This window comes from Eschscholzia californica, unplaced genomic scaffold (assembly GCF_041429995.1).
Source record: "Eschscholzia californica isolate CP2 unplaced genomic scaffold, dmEscCali1.0.p SCAF_4, whole genome shotgun sequence".
Classification (NCBI taxonomy): domain Eukaryota; kingdom Viridiplantae; phylum Streptophyta; class Magnoliopsida; order Ranunculales; family Papaveraceae; genus Eschscholzia; species Eschscholzia californica.
In genome coordinates this window covers 8,847,623-8,874,987 of record NW_028238461.1, presented here as the reverse complement: position 1 = coordinate 8,874,987, position 27,365 = coordinate 8,847,623, and the positions used below count along the sequence as shown (strand labels likewise).

The 27,365-nt window shown below is 36.5% G+C and overlaps 2 protein-coding genes and 1 long non-coding RNA gene across 3 annotated transcripts; 1 reads left to right on the top strand and 2 right to left on the bottom strand.

Annotated features, from left to right (window-relative positions):
- The first annotated feature begins 990 nt into the window (after positions 1-990).
- On the top strand, positions 991-3,671 carry LOC147542348 (protein NOI4-like). The gene is made up of 3 exons (XM_086633257.1): positions 991-1,356; positions 2,929-3,114; positions 3,267-3,671. Exons 1-3 carry the CDS (start codon positions 1,351-1,353, stop codon positions 3,309-3,311), a joined length of 237 nt encoding a protein of 78 aa, XP_086489383.1. The 5' UTR covers positions 991-1,350; the 3' UTR covers positions 3,312-3,671.
- A 607-nt stretch (positions 3,672-4,278) lies between these two features.
- Positions 4,279-12,948, bottom strand: WYR (inner centromere protein, ARK-binding region protein). The gene is made up of 8 exons (XM_086633256.1): positions 12,402-12,948; positions 9,246-12,061; positions 7,264-8,524; positions 6,183-6,670; positions 5,920-6,071; positions 5,674-5,759; positions 5,467-5,564; positions 4,279-4,728 (listed from the first exon to the last, which is right to left on the bottom strand). Exons 1-7 carry the CDS (start codon positions 12,577-12,579, stop codon positions 5,539-5,541), a joined length of 5,007 nt encoding a protein of 1,668 aa, XP_086489382.1. The 5' UTR covers positions 12,580-12,948; the 3' UTR covers positions 4,279-4,728; positions 5,467-5,538.
- An 11,801-nt stretch (positions 12,949-24,749) lies between these two features.
- Positions 24,750-27,036, bottom strand: LOC147542346 (uncharacterized). The gene is made up of 3 exons (XR_015223912.1): positions 26,952-27,036; positions 26,734-26,828; positions 24,750-25,426 (listed from the first exon to the last, which is right to left on the bottom strand). It is a non-coding gene; the product is annotated as an uncharacterized LOC147542346 (long non-coding RNA).
- Positions 27,037-27,365: the final 329 nt, after the last annotated feature.

Here is a 27,365-nt window from a genome sequence, read left to right as displayed (position 1 = left end):
AAACATACATATAATGTGCATAGGTATTATTGTATAAATGGATGACGTTATTAAGCGGGTTATGTCGGGTAAAGATTAACGGGCGGGTTCGGTTGGGATGCCGGGTAGCACTTCAAAACCCGTACCCGACCTGTTGATTTCATCGGGTCGGTCGAGCTAAACCCGCTTTTGGGTTTCAGGTACCCGCGGACTCTAACGGACTCGGATACTCGTGACGGGTTTCAGGTTTGCGGACTTTTTTCCCAACCCTATGCTTGATGAGGTATTTCCTCAAGTTTCAAGTGGATGGCTCGATTTTGTGTACGGTGTAATGCTCTATACCTCAAAGTGGTCCTTATTAGGAATTCTTAGGGCACCTTATTTAATATCCGAATAAGCCAAACCAATACGATCTAAACAAATTTGCGCTTTCTAAGGGCACCTTATGCGTAGTAGATAATTTAGGAGTGTACATTTAATATCCGAATCAACCAATCCGATCTAAACAAATTTGTGCGGTTTGGGAACCGATCCACTGGTTATTCAGATTGGTTCGGGTACTAAAAAGTCAAAACCGAGGATATTTATACTCTTAAGTCAAATATAACTATTCGAAATGGAACACAATATCTCTAATCATATAATTTAACAATAAACTGCGATAAATCTCTATTGACTAGCGCGTTATGTAAGATCAAATTTCAATTTTTACCAGCAATGCACTTTCCGAGCGTTATCTGAGTGTGCGTGTACATGGTGTCTATGATCACATCATCTGGAGTCATGTTGGGTCGAACTTACACGAAGACGTGCATGTATAGTGGTGCCAATTTTTACACCATGTGTGGTTACGCGAGTAACTGTCACCTGAAATCATGTATTAATTTCGAATGAAATCACATACTAATTTTGGATGACAAGTAAAACACATGTCGTTAAACGGTGTGAAAATGAGTATCACTGTGCTTGCACGTTTGCATATAAGTTCGACCCAACATGACTCCAGACGACGTGATCATAAACACCATGGTACGAACACTCAGATAATGATCGGAAACACATTACCCGTAAAATCAAAATTTGATCTAACACCAAGGCGTTAACCAAAAGAGATCTACGACATTTTTTTTATTTTTTTTGTTGAAAGAAAAGGGATCTACGACATGGGTAGAGATAAATGGAAATGAGAAATAGTTTTAAATTAAAATTTGATTCTTACAGTATCTTAGTTGAAGACAACTAGTTAGTCAATTATAATACTCCAGTTTCCACAAAAATAGTTTCCAGTTATATCTCTCCCTAATCGTGTACTTCAATTTTAACTCAGGAAGCCGTCTTTTTGAAGAATTCCTCTTTCTAAATCAAGCATTCATGTCGGTACGATTATCAAAAACTCTAACTTGTTTTATGTTATTATTTCCTTCTTACTTGCTTTTATGTGGCTCGATTTCGATATAGAACACCTTTAATTTTGATGTTGATTTAGGTTTTATCATCTCATTGATTTCATTCAATTAGGTTTGTTATACCCTTTACGTTTCGATCTGGGTAGCTGTTTTCCTTTTTTTTATCTGGGGGACCTTGGGCAAAAATTTCCCTTTTTTGATCTTAATCTGAGATACAAGATAGTTACTAGTTGATTTGTTCAATTCTTGTTTATTTTGTCTGCAATTATGACAATTGTCTCTAAAACCCTTTGTGCACTATACAATCTGGGTGGTGGTAATGTTGCTAGTTTAGAAATTCGAAGGGGGTAACGATGGCGTAATTTAGGAAACCATGATTTCTCTGATGATAAATTTGAGGCAAGTTTGTTTGAATGGATATTTAGTTCTTTGTGATTGATTCTGTAGTATGTACTAAAGTAGTAGCTTCCCCGTCAAACAGTAAAACGTGTAAAAGACAAGGTTTCTGCCGACTTTTGATACTAAGACCAAGAAAACAGCATACGAAGAGTTAAGGATCTGATACTATAAAGCCACCTTACCGTCGTTAATGATAGTTTTGTTGCTTGCTTTCCAATTCAATCGAAACCGTGCTTTAAGGATCATATTATTGAACTTTCAAAAAAAAGTTATAGAGCTCCTTCCTCTTCAATGTGCTCTCAATGAAGGCTAACGGTTTGAAACACATTTACTCCTGGTAAAACCTAAGAAACACGGAAACGTCCACGGTTTCAGGCAAATTCAGTGACCTTGAACTTCTGATAGATGGGTGGACATGCAAATCCTCTCCATTTGAAAAGTAGGAGAAATTTTTCATTTTGATTGTAATGATATTCTAGATAAATTCGTGTGAAGGAAGGTAATCTTCTTGGTTTCAGTTACGAAGTTGAACTTTGGGTCTTCGGCTATTACCTTTATATAGGGAGATACAAAGAATCTGAAGCAGGGCAAGGTACATCATGTGGATGCACCCATAACTCCCTTGTTCAAGTAGAAGTAGTAACCTTGAGAAATTTCAGTATCACATAGAATGATTATAGAACTATATTCTGGATTAGTCCTATAACTGGTGAATGTGAACGCCCCAGAATATGTTTTATTCTTCTACTATGTGATGTTGAACTTTGTTCTACTAAAGATTTTTTTATTATGTTTATTTCATGAAACACGACAAGATAATTTTTTGAATAGAAGGAAAAGAAACCGTTCAAACATGGAAGGATTCTGTATTAAATATTCATCTGCTGTATATGCTAATAGAAACACAATTACAGTAAGCAAATCCATTTGGGGAAGTCAAATTTAGCACGTAACTGTAGATTCTTTTACATTTATAAGGAGCTGGTTGAAATCCACCGAGTTTGTCTTCGAACGTTATGTTATTCCATTCATTCAGAGTAGCCTAAAGAATGACAAATGGGTTATATTAATATCTGATTTTATTCTCATCGATATCGAGCTATGCGACTCTTAAAGTTTTCTTGTAAAATTTGGTTTCGTACAGGACAAAGGTCGGCCACTACCCAAGTTTGGCGAGTGGGATGTGAATGATCCTGCTTCAGCCGAGGGATTCAGTGTGATTTTCAATAAGGCCAGGGATGAGAGGAAAGCAGGCAACAAGCCTGACTCACCAGGGAAGGATGAAATTCCTGCCTGTAAACCTAAAGCAGAAACTGGCAAAGCTCAGTCTGTAAGTGATGTTAATCAAGAGTGCCTTTGTAATTTCTTTTTAATTGTATTTATTTTGCTAACAATGATCATATAAGATATCTAATCTGCTCCATGATTCACATTTGAGTATATGGTGTTTTGTGCTAACAATGAGGATTTCTTGATCTGCAGAAGAAATGGTTTTGCTGCGTACAACCTGCTCATGCAGAATCCTGAGAACTCGTCACTTGATAAGACAGACAACTACATGAATTTTCATCTATATATACATATATATTTCTTTCCCTTGTATTTCGAAGAGAGTGGTTCTTTAGATGGAGCAAACAACGATCCGATTGATGTGACATGAAGTGCTGCTTACTGTGTCTATAAGGATTGATATCGGGGAGCAGAAAATGGGAGAATGAGCCCTTTTGTTGTATTTTATGTTTGTAATAACAATGAGATTGTTAGAGCTCCCCTGTCTATTTTGTACTGTTGATTTTTCTTTCTTGGCCGCTTTTTCAGGCAGATTTGTTTGTTACAGTTCCTTTTACATTGGTTTGGTATCAGAAAGAATATGGTCTGCTTTATGTAGTCCTTGTGCAGGAATTCTTAGTTAACAAGACTGGTTGAAAAATTGTGTTATCAAGATCAAACAAAAAACAGCAGAAAAGAAACTAAACCAGTTCCATGCTAATTTAGTCAGCAGAAATTTTCAATGTCATTGATTTTCGTGTGGAGTTGGTTTCCTTGCTCCTATAAGCTTCCGTTCAAAGAGGGGCTGAAGAAGATAGATTTGAAAAACACTTTCTCCTTTAAGTGCTACTGATTCTATGTGGTTGAAATTTAAGCTCCTTTCGTTAGTAGTTTATCTTAGGCAGTTATGGTACTTATCACGTCTTGATGATGCATCAATGTCATGTAATGACCAACGTAGTAGATCGTAGTCTATATTCAAAAAAAAAAAAAAAAACTAATATGTTATTTAGTTCAAATTTCTATGCATCTTTCTTTCTGATTTCCTCCTTATAAAAACCAGATTCAATTTTGGTCCCATTTTGTTGTTAGTAATTGTTAAACCAATAAGTAAACATTATGCCTATCACGATGATGAAATAGGCAAAGAAATGAAGTAAAATAACCCTAGACAAGACCAGCATTGTAGGTTACTCGTAAAGTAATTAGATACTCAAGTAAAATATTAGTACAATATCGATATATTAGTACAATAAAGATTCACAAGCTCAGTTTCAGCAAAACAATGGGACAGAAATCAGAGATTAGCAAAATTCCGCCTTAAATGTTAATTACGAAGTCAGGACATATAACAACACTTCATGAAGAACTCCACTTGTATTTATTTCCTTGATCAATAAGGTGTTGTATTCAGATTGACATATCTCCGGCACTCATCAAGCGAGGTGCTGAATAGATGCGTTAAGATCCAATTTGAGATGTTTCAGCACTTCTCATTGGAGTTAATCAAGCTTTTCAGCAGCAGGAGTTAAATTCTTGTAGTAGAAAAGAAACTATTTACACTAACACAAGTGTCGCCTACAGAGAGTTTCGGGTAGAGGAGCACTTCCACCAAACAAAGCTCCCAGACATATTTGTGGCTCTGTTCGCCGTAAAATCTCACATAAAGATATACCTAGAAAGAATAAGGGGTATATGTTAGGTCAGACTTCAAAAGACCAAATGCAAGAATGATGGTATAAAATATAACCCAGTGAAATAGGTCTAATTAACATAGTTCTGAAAGTGGGGAGATGTGTATTCCTCGACGAAATCCAGTAAATTTCTGCCTTAAGTCGTCAACATCTGTGTCGAGCAAGGCCTGTGCCCCTCTTGTGTGAGGCATGCTTCCTCTTGACGATATGCCTCAAGGCTTAAAGAGGCATACTCCTCACATATTTAAAACATAGTTGGGAAGAAAATAAAGAGGAAGATTATTAGCACATTGGGTTGAGGTTCAATTAGATGAAGCTGATGAACAAGTTACAAGATTCGATGACACTGATTCTGAGTATGATAGTAAAACCTTTGATTAACGATACCCTATAGTTCAGGATGTGGACAAATACACATAAGACTTGATATATTGTAGCGAAGTACAAAACTATGACATCTTTTATTTATATATCAATGTCGTATCATTAATTTGTTATTTCCCGAAAGTGAAGACACCTTTTATCGCTCAGGGCTCAAGGCCTATGCCACACCCTTCCGGAGCATGCAGCCTAGAGGCGGAACCTTTTTCCTAGAAATTGATTCTAATATCTACGTTGAAGTATCTTTTATTTGTAAGTAAGATACCTCGCGAAGGGGAATCGTAGATAGTTCAAAAAGATGTTCGCCAGAGGAGCTAACAAATACGACAGAAAAATACCTCCTTTGTGCTCAATGGGCTTTTGAACCTACTAGCATGCAGGAAACAGAGTCTCGCAAATCAAACCCGGAACTATTTGGAGTTCTTACGAGGTAGAACTGCAAAAAGAGGAAATTAAGTTTTTTATTTTTTGAAACTAGGAATGAATATATTATAATACACGTGGTATACAGAAACTGTTACAGTAAGAGAACCCAACAGCATTACCTTCAGCTATACTGCAAAAGCTTGAAGCGGAGAAAATTGTGAATGGGTCTATCTCTTCCATTGAGCGTAACAATGGACCCAAATCCCTGTGGTAAGAAACAAGTAAAAAAATCAACTGCAGATTCCTCAGCAAAAGTTACTTTCTGTAATGAAAAGAGCGTGTGTTTGTTGGATCCATTGAGTGAAGAAGCATGATTTTCGGGTGCAAGAAGATTAAATAATCGAGAACAAAATTCAGTTGTTTACCTGGCCCATGAAGGATTTACTTTCTTAGTGGTTACACGTTCATCCTCTTCATCATCTGAGCTTTGATATGGAGAAATGTCATATGACTGTTCTTGAGCGCCTCCAGTAACAGATACGACTTTTTCATTTGCTTTACTTAAATCACTCACAACCTATGACGTGCATAAAGAATCATTAAATACGGATGGATTAAGAATACATGTACAAATTATATGGCACTTCATTGACCCATCACTAAACACTAGTATTATAGGCAAACTCACTTTTTCCACATCATGAGATACATTCAAAGCCTCACAACCTTCATAAACATTGCTTGCTTTCTTGGTATAGCTTGCTGACGCCTTGGCAGTACTTGTGCTTCGAGTTACCCTCTTGTTCGCACAGTCCTCCCTATCGTTCACAGTTTCTAGGTTCTGCTGTTTAATTTCTTCATCTGGGAGCCTGTTTCTCCTCCCTTTTTCAGTATCAAGTTTCTTATGTTGTATTTTGCGCATCTTCTTTCTTTGCTTCTCCTTCATTTCTTCTTCTACCCTAATCCTTTTCCTTTCAGCCATATCGGCTTCTTTTTTCTTCGCCTCTTCTTTTTTCTTCTTTTGTAATTCTAGTTCCCTGGCCTTTTCTTCCTCCCGTCTTGCTCGCTCAAGCTTTACTGCTTCTCTCTTCATCTCAAGCTTTTTCTCTTTTTCCTCTGCTTGACGTCTTGCTGCTGCAGCAACCTCGAGGGCTTTCACTTTCACATCTTTCCTTCCTATAATACACCACAAGAATAGTGAAAACAATATATAGAATTTCAGAAGATAACCTTTATCATATCAAGTATTCTGGAGGATGACACCAATGCTATTATGGCTGACAACTCGTAATTCAAAAGTTCAACGTGTATATACTTATCCTTATACTTCATAACCTGAAAGATTGCAGAAATTTCTCAAAAAGGTTCTTCCCTCCAATATGAAACGAAAGTGTAAGATGAATGCAGTATGATGAACAGACAGAAACAGGCATCAAGGATATATACCAATTTATAGCTCGAGCCTGAGCAAAGCCATGAACTGTTAAATCTAAACCCCAAAAGTAATAACCTTATAGTTCAGTAGCTCAGTAGAAAGATATTAATGTCACCTAGGCGAACCGTTTGCCCTAGAAAAACACAAATAAACATAATTTCTAGACTATCAATCTTACTTGGATTCCGTACGCCATTGCCTAGGGCTATAATGACTCTTAAAAGCAAGATAAAGAATTGAGTTTCAAGGGTTCACGGTTAAATAGAAAATAACATTTAGATATTAGCGAAGAGATCCTGGCTGTACTAAAGATTAAAGGAAACAGAAATAAAACCTGTAGGTACTGCAGCTTGCTGATGCTTAGCTTGAACAAATGGAACAAAAGATTTGATGTTAGAAACAATGTTTGTACCCTTAGACCCCTTCTCTACATAAGAATCACTTCCTCCCTTCTCACTTTTATTCCTCGATAACTTTGGCTTACTACACCTGTTCTGAAGAGATTTAATTGATCTCCATAAACTATTTTCGCCTATTGAAGGACCATGGTTCTCTTTATCCTTATATCTGGACTTCTTCTTAGTACCAATTTGTGACCCATGAGACTTCATACTGTTACTTGAAAAATTAGCTGGGCCATCTCTCTCATGGATCTTCTCAGCTTCAGAGACCATTTGAGGAGGTTTAGAGTTACTTATGTCAGCAAGTGGTTCTCTGCAGGTTGATCTCTTCCCTGTAGCTCTGGGTCCTTCTTGTGATTGATCCCCCATATCTCCTAAATTTTCGTTTTCTTCTCTACTACTCCCACTATCCTCATGTATTGGTGTAAGCTCTGGGTTTGTGCTTTGTTGCTTTCTCGAACACTGATCAGCAGATAATGATATAATATTATCGTAAAGCTTTTCAACTTGAGGTGTGTAAGGACTCCAAGCATCAGAGTCGGATTGACCACTTGAGGACGACATGCAAACAGAATAGGACCTTTCTGGTGAATAATGGTTAATTTCTTCATCAATTGGATTGTAAGTGGGCAATGTGCTCAACTTCACATGTGATTTATACTCTAAAGGATGAGGTAATGGTGTACCCATGCTAGAAGATCGACACAGCTGCTCAAGAACACTAATACGCTCCATTGTCGAGCTAGGCAATCCTGACTCGTCAAAGCTAATTGTACCACCACCAATGCACGACAATATGTCATCTGTACGTGCAGAGATGTTGAAACCCTCAAACTCGGGCATGGATTGATCAGCACCAATGTGATCAAGATCTTCATGATGTGAAAATAATTTATCTCCAGAAATGGATTTTTTTTCCTGCATATCTCTTTTGGTACACACAATTTGTTCAGCACATCCTATATTTGTTTCACTTCCATCACACATAGATCTCTTTGCATCTTGTGATTCAAACGGGATTTCCACATCAAATGCAGCGCTACAAGGATCAATAAATGTATGCTCATCCTGTAAGAAACTATGCGATTCTTCCGGTTTCTTTCTGCTAGAACCAAGAGAAGACTCCAACTGTGTTTCTTCAACTCCTAATGGGATGATTGCATCGACGTTTACCGATTCCTTCTCAAGTTCAGCCTATGATACGCAGTAAATGACAATTAATATTTAATAGTAATAACGCATCTGAGTTGGATTGGTAATAAGAGAAGGAGAAATAAATAGGATAAAAAGAATTTCGCTTTCCCAATTCATAGATTCTCTATAAATAGTCATAAGGAAAATACTTTGCATGGATTTGCATGTCATATCTCTGCAGTATGCAAAATTTGGGAAATAGGCTGCAAGACTGAGATTTTTCTTGTTCACTGATTGTTTCAGTATGGTAACCAGCCAACAAGTATTCCCAAATGAAACCTAACTTATCCTACGACCAGTCAATTTATACTCAAATAACAAAGCATACATGCATCTGACTTTTTGAAAGGATCCTAAGCTAGCCAGTATATTTTTCAAACATGGACTACAAATCAATAGATTCAAGATCCATATAGCATATAATGGCATGTTTCTGTACATAAATGTTCAATAGAAATTCATAGATAGGTGAAAATGTTTGAAGAATCAGATAATGTAGACAAACAAAAAAAGTTTGGAGGTGTCTCCGAGATAATACAGGTAATTGTACATACACAATCTACGGACAAAATTATGTCAGTTGATGCTGTGGCAGCAAGTTGGATTGCAGGCTAACATTCCAACCAAATTAGATTTCGTATGTTACGCTGACTTGCAACTATGACATTTACTTGTTGTACTTCTTTAAATATTTCAACTTTAAAAACAAAGAAAAAGTTACCTCATTTATTAGCAGTCCTAGTGAGTATCGAGAACTCTCAACTGTTAAGTGCTTTGAACTCTGGGAGATCACGGCAACAGAGTATTCATTGGCACTTCGTTGGAAATTTTCCGGACTTTGTTGGAAATTCTCAGTTTCCAAACCAACTTCAGCACTTCTTAAGCTTCCTAGTATTTCATCCTCACCTGGATTTGGTTTAACCTTCCTTACCCTTGTAGCAGTAATGAAGCCTAGACTAGATTCACTGTCAATCTTCCTTCGCTTATTCTGAGGCCATGATTTATTCAAAGCATTAGATGTAGCTTTTCCTGGTTCTATTAAATATTTGGTTGGAGAAGATTCAATTGATTTAGCACAACCAAGGTTTTCCTCATGGGTGATAGGGTCCACTAAATGGTTAGTTTGCCCTTCACTGTGAATTTGAGAGACTCCATGCGCCACTATCTGCCTGAGAGCAGTTTTATCATCTGAGGGCCTCAATAAGTCGTGACAAGACACAATTTCTGGTTCTTCATACATTTTGACCGGGGTGGATGATTCTCCTAGACCATTGCACGTATCAAGTTTAGAATTGTCTGTTGTTTTAGTCACCAAGAGAAACTCCCCATTGCATTTCTTACCCGAACTATTTTTCCGTGAAGTTACACGATCTGAAGACACATCTGACTGCTTGATGATTTTGTCACTTTCTGGAGATGTATCAACTGCTACGTGTTCATCAATGTTACATGTCCTTTTCCTTGATGACGTACGAGATACATTTGATGTTCTGGCAATGCATGACGCAGGGAGAATATGATATCCTACTTCCTCCGTATCTAAGGATTCAAGCTTCCCATGTCCATGAAAAATACAAGGAGACAGTTTCTGGTCTTCTTCTCCACCGCTCTCTTGCTGCTCTACATTAGCAGCTGAGCTACGTATTTCATGGATGTGACTATCGACTACTTTTTTTTCTGATTCAACGAGTGCTTGATTTGATAGTCTTTTGCTTACTGGAGATATATTGAGGTCCACCTGTGAAGTTTGATATAGTCCTTCCCTTGATGACATGGCAGATAAACTTGAAGCTTTATGAGTAGATGGTACAGAGTGCTGCATATCAGTCTCGGCTTTGTCCATATTAAAAGATTCAAGTTTCTCCTTTCTGCAGGTTCCAGAATAAGTTATCAACTCCTCCTCGGCGTCCACCATTTCCTTGACATGATCCTTCTTCAACAAACAGTCACGAGAAGAGCAGCTACACTTTTCATGGCTACTGTTAGACATCGTTATCCTCTTCAATGCTTCAGTAGACAGCTCCACTGGGATTTTGTTGCTTTCGGGAGATATATCACCTACTGTTATTTCATTAGATGGTCCTTTGCTTGATAAGGGAGAAGATAAACTTGAAGAGTCTCCTCCAGTTGTAAGGCCAATTTCACATTTAGATGTCTCTCTCCCCACATTTTCAATTGTTTCCTCATTAGCAAGAGAACCCCAGCATTTTTCTTCCTCACCTGTCATTTTTCCTATCTCATCCCTCACCAGATCATCAACAGCAGTGACTTCTTTCTCATGGAGTATGTCCTTTGTTAGTTCAGTGGTATCCAAATAAGTTAGTCTCTTCTTTTGTGACTGATCTGGCACTTCTATTTTCTTATCGAGAGAGAGCTGAACGGACTCATTCATTCCACACTCTGCTTCGTCATCAAAAGTGAGATGCTTTGGCTCCACAAATATACTACCATTGGATAGAGGCCTGGATACCAGAGGTTTCATATTAGATGCCATTGTAGCAGTTCCCTGCTTAGATCTAGAACAAATACGGTTGTGATCAGCTGGAGCATCTGAAACAAGCTTTGCTCCTGCAACCCCAGAAGCATCTCTTTCACCATGAACCAGCAATTGACTACCTGACTGCTTCATTAGGTTGAACTGGTTCTCGGATTCAAGAGATTTATCTATAGAAGCAGATCTGGAGCGTTCAACTCTGCCATTTGGGATTTTTGATGAGTTACCAAGTACTAACAAACCATCAGCATAATTAATCTCGGGCTGAGTGGTCGGAGAGCTTACAGTTATTCCACAATTGTGAATCGTGATATCTCTCTCGGTTTGACGATTTTCGGTATTTCTATCCACAATATCAGAAAGTTGTATTTCCTTGTGCACTAGGCTGGAACTTTCACTTGTTACTTGAGTATCAAATGCAGTACAAAGATCAACATTTTCGTTAACCGAATTAATTTTCTTGTTGGCTCTAGAGCTCATAGCTCTATCACATAGAACACCATTGAAGCTTAAGGAGGCTTTATCTGGTTCGACTAACTCTTTGACATGATGATGTGGTTCCGATGAAGTTCTAGACCTTGTAATTCTACCAGCATAGACAGTCATGCAACTTTCGTTTCTAGGACGCTTTTTTGATTTCTCTGTTGCACTATTACGAAGCTCTAGAGCTTTTTGCCTTGATCTGGATCTTTGTATTCTTGCCAAAGATTGCATTGGCTCAAAGCAAGTCTCAGGTACCATAGAATCAGTCTGACGTTGAGGGGAAGTGATAGTATGATCCAACTCAGGAACAACATTTAGTGTAGAATGAATTTCGACATTGCCGCTATTTTGGTGGCAGTTGGGTATAACCGTTGACCTTTCCGGCACATTACAATATTTATTCGAAGCACAGGTTTCTGAGAAAACATTATCTGAAATCATACCATTATTTGCTGCACTAACTGACCTATTGTAGAAATTGTTACATCCAATGTAAGAAGGAACATGCGATCTCGGAGGTGGGAATAGAAGTCCTGAGATCATGTCTTCTTTCTTCAATTCTGCAATGAAAAAAAAAAGCAATCAGATGAGGCTGGATATATGTTGGACAACTAATTTTGTCGATAAATCTTACAACTACAGAGTACAGTGTTCCTCCACCCACCACCACCACCACCACCACCACTACCAATTACCCGTTCTTACAACCAGCAAATTGAAGGCTCTAGTGCTAAACTCATATATTAGTAAAATTGGCAGTTAAGGTTTAATTTTATATTAGAAATCAATTGACTTAAGAACACTATATACAACCAATTAACACGAAAAATCCAAAAGACAGAAGAAGCAATTAGACTGTAAAATCCTATAATACTGAAAAAGGAAGAAATTTCTTAAGACCTGAAGAAGTAGCCTCGGATCCAGTGTTCCAAAGCCACGAAGGAGGTTGAATTCCATCAATTAAAAGCGTGGAAGCTAAGTACTGATCGTATAAATCCTTCTGTTGATTTAGCTGGTCAATAATCCACTTTTTTCTGTCAAAGATCTGCACGAATAGCTTCTCTAATGTCGACATCATTAACAAAATACATTCAATTATCCGAACCCTAAGAGAGAGAATAGTAGAGAGAGAGAGAGAGAGAGAGAGAGAGAGAGAGAGAGTTCAAATGGAGGAATGTTGCGAGATTAGAGGAATGAAGAAGGCGATAAGGGTTTCAAAGGGGATCTTCGTTAAAGAAGAAGCGTTGTTAATGGTGTTAGATGAAGAACATTGAACCAGAACATCAATGGCAGGGAAATTTTGAGGATGATGATATGAGATTCAAAGTGTGAAAAGTGAAACATTCTAGGGTTAAGATTTGTTACGCTATTGGCGCGGACTATACTTTCAAAATTTTGGAGAACAAAACGTATATCTGAGTTACGAATTATGTTTAATGGTCACCCTAGGATAAAGTGAGTGTTGATCACCTTCATTTTCTTTTTCTTTTTTTCTCTTAAACAAAACTTATAAGGTTATTTCCCAAATAACCCCCAACTTTGTGACCGGTTTCCTGCCTAGCCCCCTACTTTGTCAAAAATACCCAGATGGCCTCCTTTTTCAGATTTCGTTATTACACCGTTAACTAGTCATCACCTCTCTCTCATCCAACTCATCGTCTCTCTCTGCCACCTCACCTTCTCGCCACCTCATCATCTTCTCCGGCGAAGGTCATTTGCCGGCCAATTTTCTGGTCGACGACCTTCAAACATAAAAGATATTCAATACTAGATAATAACAGAATAGTTTTGGATTCAATAATCAAACTTTCATGTATCAGAAGAAATGAACAAACTAAAACCAACCAATTATCCAGTCAAATAAATCAAAACCTATAAAAAATCCCGAAGACTGATTAACAGAATCCAACACTAGTATGGAATTGGAAATCATGATGTGAATCGAAGCTTAGAGAAAAAGATAATTCCTTGATGCTTAGTTATTCAAACTGTTGGTTTCAATGGGGTCTAATGATGCTTAGTTAATGGAGAAAAATATGAGCATTTGTACTATGTTAATAATGGATGAGAAGTCATTCTAAGTGTTGTATATATATGAATATGAATCTATGTCGTTATCCTAAGAGAAAGTAGCTAAGTTTAAGTCAACTATGATATAACTAACGTAATAAAAATATAAGTTAATTATACCTGAGATGATGAACTTGTAGTGTGTGACTGCATGAATCTCTTAAATACTTCCATCTCTTCTTTCATAGCCTAAAATTCATCCATCTTCACTTTCATAGCCTCAACTTCTGTCGTTAATGTTTTGTTTTTCTCCGTTAAATCCTTAATGACGCTCGAAGATGACTACTGATCCCGTAAGTCTTTGGTTTTACCATTGAAAGACACCGAATACGACCACCTCGCTCACGTCCCATAACGGTGCCAAATACGTCATTCGGACTTGGCGAGTCGTCAAAATCTTTTGGAGTACTCTGGGCAATTCTATCTGTCTCTAATTCATCCATTTGTCTCTACCAAACAATATAAAGTTGATTAGTGTCCAGATATTTCATATACATAATAAGATATTAAACATATAAAATGTTAATATGAAAAGTAACTTACTACTTTTTCAGCAGAGTCCTCATTTACAATCCCTTTACCACCTTTAGGAGTTCAAGTGACTTTAAAAAATTTTACTCGACTAGTGATTCTGCTGCCTTTTTCCATTTCGACCTACAAAAATTAACATGAGTTAATTCCTATTTGGCCCCCTACTTTGTGACCAGCTTCAAATATGGCCCCCAAATTTTTGTAAATTCAAATATGGCCCCCTATTTTTAAGTTAATGCCCTAACTACCCTTTATTTAAATCCTTTTTCAAAATTAAAAATAAAATCTTAATTCCACCTCATTTCCCTCTCCACCACACATCTCTCTCCATGTCAACTCTCTCTCTCCACATCACCTCTCTTTCCAACTCACCTCTCTCTCTCTCCAACTCACCCCTCTCTCTCTCTCCAACTCACCTCATCTTCTCCGATTAAAGTCGCCGTCGGGAACATTTTCCGGCTGACGACCTCAAAAAAAAAATTCTCTCATCTCTCTCTCTCTAAAAACTCTGGCGAAGGGGGTTTCCCTTCGCCGGAGCCGTGAACAGACCAGATCTGGTCTGTTCACGAGCAGACCTTGAAAGGTCTGTTCACGGCTCCGGCGAAGGGAAACCCCCTTTGCCGGAATTTCTAGAGAGAGAGATGAGGGAAAAAATGTTTTTTTTGGAGGTCGCCGGCCGGAAAATTTTCTGGCCTGCGACTTTAATCGGAGAAGATGAAGGTGAGTTGGAGAGAGAGAGGAGTAAGTTGGAGAGAGAGAGGTGATGTGGAGAGAGAGAGAGTTGACATGGAGAGAGATGTGTGGTGGAGAGGGAAATGAGGTGGAATTAAGATTTTATTTTTATTTTTAATTTCGAGTAAGGATTTAAAGGAAGGGTAGTTAGGACAATTACATCAAAAAAGGGGGCCATATTTGAAGCTGGTCACAAAGTAGGGGGCCAAATAGGAAAAACGAAAAATACTTAGCAAGTAATAACATTACAACATAACAATAATGTAAGTTTGCCAAAGTATTTTAACAAACTTATGTTAAGTGAAAGATGAAGCTTTACCTCCGATATAACTCATGCAAAGGATTTACAACCCATTGTGTGAAGACACTTCGCGACAACCCTATTTTTGGCATTTCTTTCGGAAACTACCCATATTTTCACGTTACTTCTTCCGTTTAATGTGGATCCTAAGGTTCTAGTTTCTAGTGTTGGAAAATTTTCTTCGGAAACAAATAAAGATGAAAAGAAGAGTGATGGAGATTAGAGGCTTGAAACGTGTACTAGGTACACTTTCCTTAAAACATTATTTGCCCCCTCTCACTCGAGATTACTTGAAGGTATTAGGCAAATTGCTTCCCAAGATATAACAAGCCTTTGTGAAACTACACCAAGTAATTTGTGGAGATTTCAACATATTGAAGATGGCAAAGGAGATTCCGACATAATTTCTACATAGTTTTTACAACACCTTAAAATCTGTTTAGAGAAAACCTTATTTATAGAAAACAAAAAGACATTTATCAAGTAAAAAAACTTTTCACAAATAGATATATCTCTGTTAGTACTAAACGTTCGCGGAAGCTATCAAACCTATCCTTGAAATTGATCCGACTATTAAATTTAATCGAAAAGCTAAGCCAAGAAACTAAATATGTAAACAGAATTTAACGAGGTTCGGCTTAAAGTGTACGTCCTCGAACGAACAAGAAAACTTTATTGAAGGATAGATGAAGACGCCTCACACAACCCGCAAGTTCGTCCCAAGATGGTACCGTATAGAAATTAACCTTCTATACTAGATCTTCGACGACCGAGAAATTAAACATCGCTCAAAACAATGAATAAAATTTCTCTCTCACTTGCTCTCACTCTATGTTGAATAGTTGTTGTGTTTGTGTTGTTGTGTTTTACCAATACTCAAACCCCCTATATATAGCATTGAAAACTGACTCCAATCTTGAGTTTTGAGCAGTTTCCAAATTTCAGTCCAATTTGGAATTGGATTCTCACCAAACCGACTCCCGCAATCTCTCTAAATAATTTATCAAAAAAAATACAACTATTAGACATAAATTTCAAATTCAAATATTATAAAATTAATTTCTAATTTTGTAAAATAGTTTAATTAATAAATTGTCCAAAATTTCCAACAAAATGTCCCTCTTACTTAATGTGCTTCTATTTTTCTAATATACCGCTTTGCATATCGCATTGTAAGAGCCTCAATTTTTACAAATATACAACTTTCATCTCACGTGACTCTAAGGCAGTAATTTTAAAAATAATTCTCCAATCCCTTGTTATTCAAGGATCTTACGTAATGGAAAGCTCTTCGATTCATTTTTTTTTTTTTGTTAAAATGTAAGCTTTTCTTATCATTCTAATTTTCTTATCCCCAGAAGAAGGTATAAGATGCATCTATAAAACAAGATTTTCTTTATCCCGCAAGGGGTATTTATGATTTATTCATTTTCTAAGACAGACATGATATTTTGATTAATTGAGAATAAGGTCATAAATAATATGGTTATTTGTTTTTTGGCCCCCTACTTTGTGACCAGCTTCCTTTTTGGCCCCCTGTTTTTCATAAATTTAAATTTGGCCCCTTATTTTCAAGTAAATACCGTAACTATCCTTCCTAATTTCAAAACAAAAATATCAAACACAAATATTAAAAATATGAAAAAAAAAAAGAGAAAATTTTCTGGGTAGTTATGACATTTACTTAAAAATAGGTGACGTGGAAATACCTTTTTCTTTAATATTTTTATATTGAAATTAGGAAGGGTAGTTATGACATTTACTTAAAATAGGAGGTCAAATTTGAATTTATGAAAAATAGGAGGCCAAAAAAAAGCTGGTTACAAATTAGGGGGCCAAAAAGAAAATAACTTTAAATATAAACTTCATCCACTAACAGCCATAGGTGAATTTGTTAGGTACAAAAGAATTACTTATGATTTTATAAAGGCAACTTGAGGTATTGTTATTCTAAGAGCTCCCAAATCAGTATCTCAACTCTTTGTCACGTCCAGAGATATGCTAGATGGTGAAGTGCAGTTCTCCATTCGCGTGGGTTATAGTTAGTACCCCTAAAAACATGCTAGCTACAAATAGTGGTTCTTAGAAAAAAGAAAAGTTTATTGTGACTGCATGAAAAATAATATTAATTTGATGCAAGCAGGAAATATTTAAGGAAATGAGGAGTGCCGGTATTTATTAGGTACTGTTATAAATTTTGAAAGTATATGTTAAGACAACTTTTTTTTCTTTTTAGAGTTGGGAATTAGGTAACTTTATAAATTTTGAAATGAAATATATTAGAAAAGAAATCCGAGCTCTGACTTTTGACTTGTTAAAGGTAGAAATTGTTTAAGAAATAACATGTGTCTTAAAATAATAGGGGTTATTTAAGAAACAACTTTTCATAAAAAAAAAAAAAAAACAACTTATGATATATTATTTCTTTGGGACCAATTTGAGAGAATTACTTTTTTAGTATCCTTCAGTTTAACTTATATACAGGATAACTCTGGACTATGATCTCTAAATAAAGGTTTTTTCTCCTTTTTGTTATATATAGTGTGGCTGCCCATAACATATATGATAAGTGCCTATAGGGATTAAGCTTGCCTCTTATAACAGCCAATTGGAATTGAGGGATAAGGGTCCAATTAAATCATTGCTTTGGTTGGAAGGAAGTGGCCGTTTTAGCATACACATTATGGCGGTTTGGCTTAATGGATAATGGCGGTTTGGCCAAAGAGAAAAACCGACTGAAGTTATCCTATCCATTTCTTGCCTATAAATACTCATGCCTCTTTGAGTATACGATAGCTCGATTACTCTCCCTCTTCTCCCCTTTACCATTTGTTCTTTCTCTACAGTGGCTCATATAGTTAGTACTATAATAAAAGTGGGAAACTTTGCAAGTATTTTATCTTCTCTATACTAGTCTTTCATTTATTTTTCACACGTTATCAGCACGAGTCTCTAGCCAGCTGAGAAGTCATTATTTTTCATTCTTCCAAGTTGAATATACTAGCCGTTACTCTGCCTGTTTGACGCTAACATCGGAGAAAGATCGAACGATATAAATCGTTACTCTACCCGGTGAAAGGTATACATTTAAATTATTGGTTTTATTATAACTAACCTCTATTAATCTCCTGTTACAGATATAGATTTCTAAGAGGAGATACTGTTACATATGAGTAAGTGATTGACAACACTAAACACTTTTCACGCCTCGGATATAGTCCTGCAGACTCAATACCGAGAGCGTCGTTTTCTCATGTATTTTCATTTTCTTAATTGTCTCGTTTTAAACGAAGAAAACAACCAGTTGTTGTTACACAACCATGAATCTCGACCTACTGGGTCTGCAGCTATGCCTGAAGCACCTGCAATATTGTGAAATGATCATGGAAGGAAAGAAAAATACAAATGAGAAAAGTGGTTCTGGAAGAAACCACCAATATGTAACCCACACGAATAAATGGGGAATAAATTATAGACAAGCCTTTTACCACCTGAAGTGGGAAAAGAGAGAAACTCAATATGTAGTACCGAACCTAAGAATGATAAGGTGAATAACCCTCTGAAGGTTCGTGAAGAAGCTTGTCACAGCTGTAGAATGCTTAGTTGTTTGTCCCGTACCTGTTGTACGGCAAACCACTTTGTGGATTTATATCAAGCATCTTTGAAGCCTGAAGCTAGAGAGATGAATCTCATGAGCTTGATCTACCATTATGTATAAGATATTGTCTCCCTGAAGGAGACAATCGATCTAATCATATATTTAATTTTACTAACTAATATGTTAACTTATCTAACTATGATTTGTTTATTTATTTTTGGTATTGTAAATTATTTACTTTCTTTTACAATAGTTATCAATATTATATTGTTTAAATTTTATAAAAGGTATGGATTCTGGAAGAAACATATCTAAAGGTGGTGAAGATATCTGTCTAGCAGACAGTGGGACCACAAATTCGATACTTCGAAATACAAAATATTTCTCGACCTTAAAATTATTTGAGGCAAATGCGATTACTATCGCCGGCTCATCAAGCCTTATAGAAGGCTCCGGAAGAGCTACTATAATATTGCCCCGTGGTACTAAACTAATTATAGACGACGCTTTGTACTCGACCAGATCCCTGAAGAATCTGTTGAGCTTCAAAGATATACGCCGAAATGGGTATCACGTCGAAACTGGGTCTGAGGATAATAAAGAATATTTATATATCACCTCAAGTATATCATGCCAGAAGCGTGTTTTAGAAAGAATTGAAGCTCTTTCTTCTGGGTTATATCTTACTGAGATTAAAACAGTCGAATCCTATGTCGTTGTTAACCCGAAGTTGCACGATCCAAATACTTATAAGATTTGGCATGATCGACTAGGACACCCAGGCTCTACCATGATGAGTAGAATACTACAAAACTCTCAGGGGCATCCTCTTCAGAACCAGAAGTTTCTGATAGATAGGAATTTTACTTGCACAGGTTGTTCATTGGGAAAGTTTGTAACTCGTCCATCCCTGACAAAAGTACATATCGAATCTCCCAAATTTTTGGAAAGGATTCAAGGTGATATATGTGGCCCTATACACCCGCAGTGTGGACCATTTAAATATTTTATGGTATTAATCGATGCATCAACTAGATGGTCTCATGTCAATTTGCTCTCGACGCGGAATCAGGCGTTTGCAAAGTTATTAGCTCAGATAATTCGTTTACGAGCTCACTTTCCTGATTATCCGATTAAGTCGATTCGTCTAGATGGAGCAGGAGAATTTACATCGAGTACTTTTGATTCCTATTGTCTCTCAGTTGGAATTAATGTTGAACATCCGGTAGCTCATGTTCATACTCAGAATGGTCTAGCTGAATCATTCATAAAACATATCCAACTGATTGCGAGACCTATGTTGATGAGGACGAAACTACCTGTCACTGCATGGGGACCCGCAGTCCTCCATGCTGCAGCATTGATAAGGTTACGTCCTACTTTAAATAACCAATATTCACCTTTGCAGTATGTTCAAGGCCAGCAGCCCAACATATCTCATTTGCGTATTTTTGGATGTGCTGTATATGTTCCTATATCAGCTCCACAACGCACAAAGTTTGGGCCTCAACGCCGACTAGGAATATATATTGGTTTCGATACACCATCTATTATTCGATATCTCGAACCCCAGACGGGCGAGACTTTCACTGCACGCTTCGTCGATTGTCATTTTGATGAGACAGTTTTCCCGCCATTAGGGGGAGTAAATTTGCCTGAAGCAAATATTACTAAAAAGGAACTTTCTTGGTTTACTCCAAATTTGTCTCACTTTGATCCTCGTACTAATCAATCTGAAGTTGAAGTACAAAGGATAATACATCTACAAGAGATTGCTAATAAATTGCCTGACGCATTTAATGACGCAGCGAGAGTGACAAAATCATATATACCTGCTGCAAATGATCCAGCAAGGATAGATGTCCCTGAAGGACAAGATAAAAATATTGCAGCAAATGAAACGTCCAAAACACGTCTGAAACGTGGACGACCAATCGGTTCTAAAGATATAGTTCCCCGGAAGAGGAAAAATCAACTACAAGTAAGTAATGTTTCAAAAGAGACAACAAATCAACAAGTTACACCTTTAGCTAATACACCCCTAGAAGTGGGTGAAGCCCCAGAAGAGGCAGAAGCTCCTGAAGAGCATGAGTTATCTCCAAATGAAGAGATATCTATAAATTATGCTTGTAATGGTAAAGTGTTGAATCGAGATAACATAATCATCAATGATATATTTGCGCTTTCAGTAGCCACTGATATTATCACTGAAAATGATGATTATGAACCACATTCCATTGAGGAATGTCGGAAAAGGTCCGATTGGATAAAATGGAAAGAAGCAATACTGACAGAACGGAATTCACTTTCAAAACGTGATGTTTTTGGACCTGTAGTCCCCACACCCAAAGACGTAAACCCTGTAGGTTTCAAATGGGTATTCATCAGAAAGCGAAATGAAAACAATGAAGTTATTCGTTATAAAGCTAGACTCGTGGCACAAGGTTTCCTGCAGAGGCCAGGGATCGACTATGAAGAAACATATTCTCCAGTTATGGATGGAATAACATTTCGATACTTGATCAGTTTAGCAGTTCTAGAAGAACTCGAGATGAACTTAATGGACGTGGTCACTGCGTATCTATATGGAAAATTAGATACTGATATTTACATGAAAGTCCCTGAAGGATTCAAATTGCCTAAAGGCAACCCATGTACCATGTATTCACTAAAGCTCAATCGAGCATTATACGGATTGAAACAATCTGGAAGAATGTGGTACAATCGTCTTAGTGAATATTTGATTAAAGAAGGTTATGTAAATGATCTCATCTGTCCATGTATCTTTATCAAGAAAGGGGATGCTGGATTTGCTATTCTCGCAGTCTATGTTGATGATATCAACCTTATAGGAACTCCAGAAGAAATCTCTAAGGCTGCAGAATATTTGAAAAAAGAATTCGAGATGAAAGATCTTGGGAAAACAAAATTCTGTCTTGGTTTACAAATTGAAAGAAGTACCAGCGGCATACTTGTACATCAGAATTTATACACTGAAAAAGTCCTGAAGCGCTTTAACATGGAGAATTCTTATCCACTCAGTACTCCCATGGTTGTTAGGTCTCTTGATGCTCTGAAAGATCCATTTCGTCCTAAAGAAGAAGACGAAGCACTCCTTGGTCCAGAAGTACCATATCTGAGTGCTATTGGCGCATTATCATATTTGGCTCAATGCACAAGACCGGATATTGCTTTTGCAGTAAATCTATTAGCCAGATATAGTTCTGCACCAACTAAGAGACATTGGGTCGGAGTAAAGCAAATTCTTCGATATCTTAGAGGAACAACTGATCTAGGATTATTTTATTCAAAGAATTTATCTGGTGATTCTAGAGTGAAGGGATACACCGATGCTGGTTATATTTCTGATCCACACAAAGGGATTTCACAGACAGGTTATGTTTTCACAAGCGGAGGTACAGCTTTCTCATGGCGATCAAGTAAACAAACTATGCCTGCAACCTCATCTAACCATGCAGAAATTATTGCTCTCCATGAAGCTACAAGAGAATGTGTATGGCTTAGGTCCATTATTGATCACATTAGAAGCTCAAGTGGTCTTGTCTCTATCACAAATTCCCCCACAGTTATTTACGAAGATAATTCGGCATGCATCGCCCAAATCAAAGAAGGATACATCAAAGGCGATAGAACTAAGCATATCTCCCCAAAGTTGTTTTATTCACACCATCTCCAGAAGAATAATGAGATTGATATCCAGAAGATACAATCATGTGAGAATTATGCTGACTTGTTCACCAAGTCTTTGCCTACTACAACGTTCAGAAAACTAGTAGAAGGCATCGGTATGCGACGTGTGAATAATCCGACGATGTAAGACTACATCAGTCTATCTGATATTCATCAGGGGGAGCCTATCATCATATGGAGATTTTCGCATAGTTAGTACTGGTTATCTACGCTCTGTACTCTTTTTCCTTCGTCCAGTTTTTGGTCCCATTGGGTTTTTCTGGCAAGGTTTTAACGAGGCAGAATTTCGCGTATCCAACACCACTCAGCATCTATGCTATTGTACTCTTTTTCCTTCATCAGATTTTTGTCCCACTGGGTTTTTCTGATAAGGTTTTAATGAGGCAATTACTTTTCGAGTGGTGGTCATCCAAGGGGAAGTGTTATATATAGTGTGGCTGCCCATAACATATATGATAAGTGCCTATAGGGATTAAGCTTGCCTCTTATAACAGCCAATTGGAATTGAGGGATAAGGGTCCAATTAAATCATTGCTTTGGTTGGAAGGAAGTGGCCGTTTTAGCATACACATTATGGCGGTTTGGCTTAATGGATAATGGCGGTTTGGCCAAAGAGAAAAACCGACTGAAGTTATCCTATCCATTTCTTGCCTATAAATACTCATGCCTCTTTGAGTATACGATAGCTCGATTACTCTCCCTCTTCTCCCCTTTACCATTTGTTCTTTCTCTACAGTGGCTCATATAGTTAGTACTATAATAAAAGTGGGAAACTTTGCAAGTATTTTATCTTCTCTATACTAGTCTTTCATTTATTTTTCACACTTTTATCTTTCTCAGAGAACAAAAAACTAAGGTGCTGTTTGTTTTTTATTTTATGTCTGAATCTGAATTGTCTGGATCTGAATTGGCTGAATCTGAATTGACAGAATCTTAATTGGCTGAATCTTTAACAAGTTAGAATGTTTGTTTTTCCCATCTGACTTGTTATATCTGAATTTGAGTTTTGACATAAATATCCTCAAAAGATAAAAAAATCTTGTGGTCTCCCCAGCTCTCCTTTTATCTTTACTTTTTCTCGCTAAAACTCTCTCCAGCTATCCTTTTTTATCTAAACCCTTTCTCTCTCTAAAGTTCAGAGAAGAAATAAGGTGGATCATATCAAATCTAGATTCATATGTTCTCATGGCGGATAAATTATAGCCTTATCAATCTAGATTCATATTTTTCTTATGAAGTTTATTCAGTTATTGAGATTTAGATTCAAATGTCTCAGGAGGAAAACAAACTTTAATGGTGGATAATACTCACCTTCTTCTATCTCAAGACAAAGACATAAAACCCACTTCTTCTTCTTCTTCTTCGTCTATCATTCTCCAAGGATGTTAGTTTCTGTTTTTTTTTTGTAATGGTTACTTTGAAATAGGTCTGGATCTATAGTTCTTCTTGCCTTCAACTTTTTTGGCGGAACACTGTCAGATGTGGCGAGGGTTTCCTCTGTGAATCCTCAACTAAAAAACCTCTAGTGGGAGAGAGGATAAAAAGTGACGGCGGCGGCAGTTAGGGTTTAGTGGTGGAAAAGGGAAGAAGATGGACGTGGTTGGGTATTTTAATTTTTTAGAAGGGCATATACGTCTTTTGCGATTTTTCAGATGTTGGTCTCTATTTTCAGACTTCAAAAGAAGTCTGAAATGTATGAGCCTAGATTCAGCCTATTCAGACATTTATCTCATTCAGACAAAAATTCAGATTTGGGGAAAAACAAAAACAAACATCTGAAATCTGAAATGGGATCCAATTCAGATTTCAGATCTGAAAATTTCAAAAAACAAACAGCACCTAAGAATCGACTATCCTATTTCAAAGAAAAAGTGGCGGGCTATCCATTCTGTTCTATATGATAAACAAACTTCATGTCAATTTAAAGGTTTGATCGCCATCTTTTTTTCTACTTGTAATCTCCCCTGACCCCTATCATATGTTTATTCCACTTTTACATTTATGTTTATAGGAGTTCTCACTTAATCCTTTTCGCTTGTAAAAATTTCATATGTTCTAAGTGATGACTTTGAATCGAAGTCTGATCTTTATAAATTTATTATTTGGCATGGACGGTCTCATTGGTCCGAGCATGTGAAGAGAAAAACGCTCTGACTAATGGGGGACATCACTTCAGCTTCCGGGTTGTGGTCAGTCCTTTTTCGCGCCAAACTGAATTTCTCAATTAATATTTTAAACGTCCCAAGTCAATTAACTTCAAATTAGAAGAGGTTACGAATGTTAAAACAAAATTATGCTAATGATATTTGCAACTCAAATTTCAGGGCCAAGTGAATTAGTCATATTATATACAAGTTAACTTTCTTCAACAAAAAAAAATATACAAGATAACTCAGACAAAATTAAGCTTGGGATGGCTTATTTGAGAAAAATCAAGCAATAACACCTTTGAAATCATTATCATCGTAGAAATCACAAAAGAAGACTTGCCATGTTCCTCCGGACTCTAAATCAGTGTGGCAACCAACTGTCGCTTCGTGGGAGAAAAAGTTTTGTTGTATCATGTTTTCCTGTTCATGAAAAGATATCGTGGAAACTATAGAGTTCAACAAAGTGTTCTTCAAAAATATCTGTCATCGAGTGGGATGATTTAGTCAGTGAAGTTGCATTGAAGAACAAAGTGTTCTTCAAAAGTATTGTCATCGAGTGGGATGCTTCAGCCGGTGAAGATGCATGTAAGAACAAAGTGTTCTTCGAAAGTATTGTCATCAAGTGGGATGATTCAGCCGGTGAAGATGCATTGAAGAAGAAAGTGTTCTTCGAAAGTATTGTCATCAAGTGGGATGATTCAGCCGGTATATGTCTCTTCCAGATCCTGCATGTTATGTTGACGATGAAACCGACGGGAATCGTGAAGTTGATCCTCAACTAATTGCTGACATGGATGAACTACAATGCTACAGTGACCACAATAATGACAACCTAAAGAAGTGGGAAAAGCAAGTTAGCCACACTCAGAACCCTTGGCTTAATGAGGATGTTTTATTCTATATGGATAAGACTCTTCCATCTAAAGGTTGGGGCAGTGATTTTGAGGACGAAATCTAAACCTAAGTTTGTAGAACTTGATCTTATTTTAGTTACTATTTGTTTTACTAGATTGTACTTGTTTTCTTCCGTTTCTTTAATCCTCTAGGGTTCATGCAAGAACTCTTGAATCCTGAGGTATCCTGCTAAGTCCAAAATTTGTATCCGACAAAAACTCCACCTTACCCTGTAAGATTTGTTAAGATTTTGAATTATTAATCCCAAATTCAAACAAAAACAAAAAAAAAAAAAAATCATATTTTCTAGAAATTATTTTATTCCTAAAATGTTTTTATCCGAAAATCTTTTTTTTTCACGGAAACGTTTTTTATTTCTAAAATCGTGTTTTTCAAAAACCTTTTCTTTTCTCCCTGAGATCATTTTTTTTTTCGAAAAATCCTATTTTCACCCGAAAGCAGTTTTTCTTCACAAAAATTATTTTTTTTCAGAAATCGTTTTTTCTGGAAAATGGGTACTAAAAAAAAAATTTTGGGGAAAAATGCTTTTCTCGGGAAAACATGTTTTCATTAAAAAAATGATTTTCGTGGAAGAAAAAACGATTTCCTTTAAATAAAAGGTTTTTGCGAAAAAACGATTACCTTCAAAAAAAAGTTTCTTTGGAAAAATAGTTTTCGTGGAAAAAATTGTTCAAGTGATATAAAAGATTTCAGCGAAAAACATTTTGTAGGAAAGGAAACAGTTTTCAGAGAAAAAAAAACGTTTTTCGACAAAAGTTTTTGAAAAAAAACTAACGATTTTTTCGAAAAAAAAAACGTGATTAATTTTTTTTAAATGCGTTTAAAAATAAACTACTATATAATTGTAAATCGTAGGATTCTTACGAGTTACCAAACAAACCAAAAAAATAATAATTTGGACTCATGAGTCCGTATAAACTTAATTTAGATTTATTTTATATCTCCCTCGAAAAGATCTAAAATCAGTCTCAATCAACTATTCAAATGAAATTGGTGCATGAGTTAGATAAAAAATCAAATAATCTTAAATACTTCGGAGTCAATTTCAAATAACAAATTAGATTTTTAATCCAATGACAAAATAACAAACGAACACTACCTATATCTTGACAATCAAGAAAAGAAATTGGGCAAAGTAAAAAAAAAAAGAAAAAACTTTACTCTAGAAAAATAAAAATACATAATCAAATGCTCTCAAATATAATGAAAGATTTTGTTACGTACCTATTTAAGGGGCAATCGGGAGGGTTTGGCAGTTGATTTCCCATACCACACATTCCTAGATTGTTTGAATTCACCAACATCACTATTGATATGACCTTTCAATTGTATAAAAAATGGGAAAGAAATTTTAGAAGGAACTTAGATCCAAATATAAATTTGAGGATAAAATTCATTCAAAGTAAAATAAATTGTACAAAATCAAAATCAGATAAACTTACCATCATTTTCCAGCCCCTTGACCTGCTCTTTGTGTATCTCAAACACCATAGCCACCATTTTAATTAGAAATTTTCTTGGGATAGCAGAGAAAGTGTCTATGTTGTATCTTTTTATATAGACTTAAAAGCCCATAGTTTTCTTTACCCCGCGGCAATGAGCCCCTAGTTTTGCAAAACCATGATTTTCAAGAAATACTTCTTCCGTCCAACGTGGATCCTAAGGTTTTAGTTTCTAGAAATAACTCTCTTACTCAATGTGTTTCTATTTTCCTAATATACTGCTTCACATATTCCGTTGTAAGAGTCTCAATTTTTACAAATATATAACTTTCATCTCACGTGGCTCCAAGGCAGTAATTTCCTTGTTGTTCAAGGATCTTACGTGATGGAACACTATTCCATTCATTTTTTTGT

Coding starts and splice junctions, on each gene's coding strand:
- LOC147542348 (XM_086633257.1), top strand. Junction 3,115..3,266: donor AAACTGGCAAAGCTCAGTCT/GTAAGTGATGTT, acceptor CTTGATCTGCAG/AAGAAATGGTTTTGCTGCGT.
- WYR (XM_086633256.1), bottom strand. CDS start 12,579: ATGATGTCGACATTAGAGAAGCTATTCGTGCAGATCTTTGACAGAAAA. Junction 6,671..7,263: donor GCAAGCTGCAGTACCTACAG/GTTTTATTTCTG, acceptor GGTGTATTATAG/GAAGGAAAGATGTGAAAGTG. Junction 6,072..6,182: donor TATCTCATGATGTGGAAAAA/GTGAGTTTGCCT, acceptor TGCACGTCATAG/GTTGTGAGTGATTTAAGTAA.